The sequence below is a fragment of the Anarrhichthys ocellatus genome, unplaced genomic scaffold, assembly GCF_004355925.1.
Source record: "Anarrhichthys ocellatus isolate YVR2014 unplaced genomic scaffold, GSC_Weel_1.0 scaffold65, whole genome shotgun sequence".
NCBI classification, from domain to species: domain Eukaryota; kingdom Metazoa; phylum Chordata; class Actinopteri; order Perciformes; family Anarhichadidae; genus Anarrhichthys; species Anarrhichthys ocellatus.
Window position 1 is genome coordinate 868,652 of NW_022280095.1, and position 2,750 is coordinate 871,401.

At 48.8% G+C, this 2,750-nt stretch overlaps 1 protein-coding gene across 2 annotated transcripts in view; it reads right to left on the reverse strand.

The window, feature by feature from the left end:
- Window positions 1–2,750, reverse strand: part of proser1 (proline and serine rich 1) — an 8,460-nt gene that overhangs the window by 2,596 nt on the left and 3,114 nt on the right. For both annotated transcript variants that reach the window (XM_031872737.1, XM_031872736.1), the window contains one exon: window positions 443–1,715. In XM_031872737.1, the coding sequence (XP_031728597.1) occupies window positions 443–1,715 (1,273 nt within the window). The remainder of the gene's footprint in view (window positions 1–442; window positions 1,716–2,750) is intronic.

The window sequence follows — 2,750 nt, forward strand, 5'->3', positions numbered from 1 at the left end:
ATACATACATACATACATACACACTTTACGAGTTTTTGTTTATAGTGGAAAGCAATGACATGTTGAAATGAACCCAGAGCGAATTAGTTTAGTAAAGTAGGGACAAATATAAACACATGTATACTTAAGAGAATTACATATCCAACCATATATATACTACTACTGTTTGTATATTCATTTAAAATTATTAACACAACCATTGGTACATTATTTTGTATACTGACTTAAAGGAATAGAATTAGATTTTTAGTTTTGCTTTGCGGCACAGAGTGAGAGGAGAGCAGTAACTTCCACAGACCTACATTTAAATTTAGTAGCGGCTTTGGTCTTTTCATGTCAGACTAAATGAAATAACACTAAATCAATATAAAATCATTCGGTGTATTTTAGATTATCCATGTAACTGAATACTGGAAAGTAAAAATGTTCAAAGCTCACATACCCGGGCTGGAAGTTGGAGCTGAAAGCCGACGCAAAGCCCGGTAAAACTGGCGATGACGATGGAACTCCAGCTGCCGCCGCTGCTGCCGCCTGCAGTGGCGACACCGACGCTACCGAAGAGGCCCCTGGCAGGCCCATGAATGAAGACAACACAGGGCTCCCGGCACCATGCCCTCCTGAAACCCCCAGCGCTTGGAAAGCAGCGGGGTTAGCACCAGGAGGAAGGCCTGAGAACAACGAGGGGCCCAGACCGAAAGGAGAGGCCGCACCGGCAGCGGTGTAGATGGAGGTTTGTGGATGGTTAGACATGTTGGTACTGGGAGACATGGAGGGCATGGACGAAGGCGGGAGAGAGGATGAAAGGGAGGAAAAGGGGGACAGGCCAGGGTAATGAGAGGGTGCCGTGCTGGAGGACAGAGCTGGGAAGCCGGTGAGAGCGACCGGACTAGAGAGGGAGACTTGAGGGGAACCCGAGGGGTGCGACAGACCCAAGGAACGAGCCAGGGCGGCCTGGGCGGAACCTTGTACCACGTACGAGCTAACGGAGGGTGTGCCGGAGCGAGAGGTGCCCTTGAAAGCAGAGGGCACGGGGCTGTTACTGCCGCTGTTACTACCCCCGGTGTGTCTGTTCAGCACTCCGGCGGCGGCCATGGCAGCCTGAATCTGTGCCGAATGAGACGGGGAGGGCTTGGGACTGGGACCTGAGGTGGAACAGCTCGGATTAACTGGAGCGGATTGTCCAGAGGGGGTGTAACTTCGGATCACTGACCCAGAGGGGTTACCTGCTTGCGGGTGTATGCCGTGGTGGGTGGGTCCTGACTGGTGATCCGTGGACTGAGAGAAACCCCTCTGCTGGTTTGAGCCCATGGCGTTTGTCTGAGATAAAGGGTCTGGGCCACTGCGGGAGGAGGCGGGGGTGCCCGGTCGGGAAACGGTATGGAATGGGGAAGGGGAGAAGCCCCCGCTGCCGGGGACCGGAGTCCCACAAGGGGTGCCGGAAGGCGTGTGGGCTTTAATGACAGACGAAGGCGTCGGTGTAACATGGCCGCCGGGGGTCTGTGGACCTCCTTTGATCACGGACGGGGATGGAGAATTAGGATTGTGAGAGGGAACCATGCCGGGGAAGACCGGTGTGATCGGGGTTGTGGGAGGTGGCTGAGCAGGAGATGCGTGAGGGGGGACAGGGGTAGAAGGTGTGGAGCCATGAGGGATAAGAAGGGGCCCGCTGTTGACTCCAGGTGTAGTGTGGTGGGGATTGCCTGGTTTGGCGTAACCTGGAGGGAGAAAAAGATCAAAGTTGGTGAAAAAGATAATCTCAAATAATGGTATTATCTGACATGGTGTTGGAATCAACTCAGAAAAAAAACAAATACTTTTTAACAGTACATAGTTGCATTAAATAACTGTAGGAAAAGAAAAGGTTAAAACCCAACAAACTATAGAAGAAGAAGCAATGCACAGCAAGGAGGACTAGCCAGAGAGCATCCCTGCGGCGTGCAACTTATTATATGGAAATAATAACAATTTTCAAGATTGGAATATGTCTTCTTCTTACCTTTGGGGAAATGTTCACATCACTTATTTGACTTGGTAACTGCATATATTATACACTGTGCTGATCTCAACTCTGCTTTGGACACGGTCAATTTAATACAACTTGAGATATCTTAGTGCGGAACACCGCACGTCTCCCCAAAGGCCCTAAAAGATGTATTTCAACTGTGAAAACTGAAAGTGCGTTCAAAAGTATAAGTTATCCCAAGCGATGCATGTTAAATGCCAGCAAAGAAAAAGATTAATGACATTAGTTCAAAGCTATTCCTGGTCCACACCACAACAGACCTATCCTCACGACTCATCAAAGCGTACTTCTACACTGACTGACCAGAAAACAGAAGTTCACGTTGTACTGCAATACAATACAACAGCCTTTAGAGGAGAACAAATTCTGGATTATGTCAAATATCAGAAATGTCGTTGCATTAGATATTATGCAAGCAAATAAGGCAACGCTCCCCTAAAAAGACTATTGAATCCATCCCTCCAACAGCCCTAAAACAAAGGAATCCAGTACACAGCTCTGCTTTGGGTTGCACTGAAATGTACGACGGGGCGTATTTTTCTGGTCACTCAGTGTACACAGAAGTGAGAGGCTCATTCTTCACCTGATTAAAAGGCATTCAAAACTGGAGAAGCGCAGGTAAGCAGCATGCCAGAGTCAGGCCACAAGCTTCGAGGAACGTCCATTTGCTCACACACACACACACACACACACACACACACACACACACACACACACACACACACAC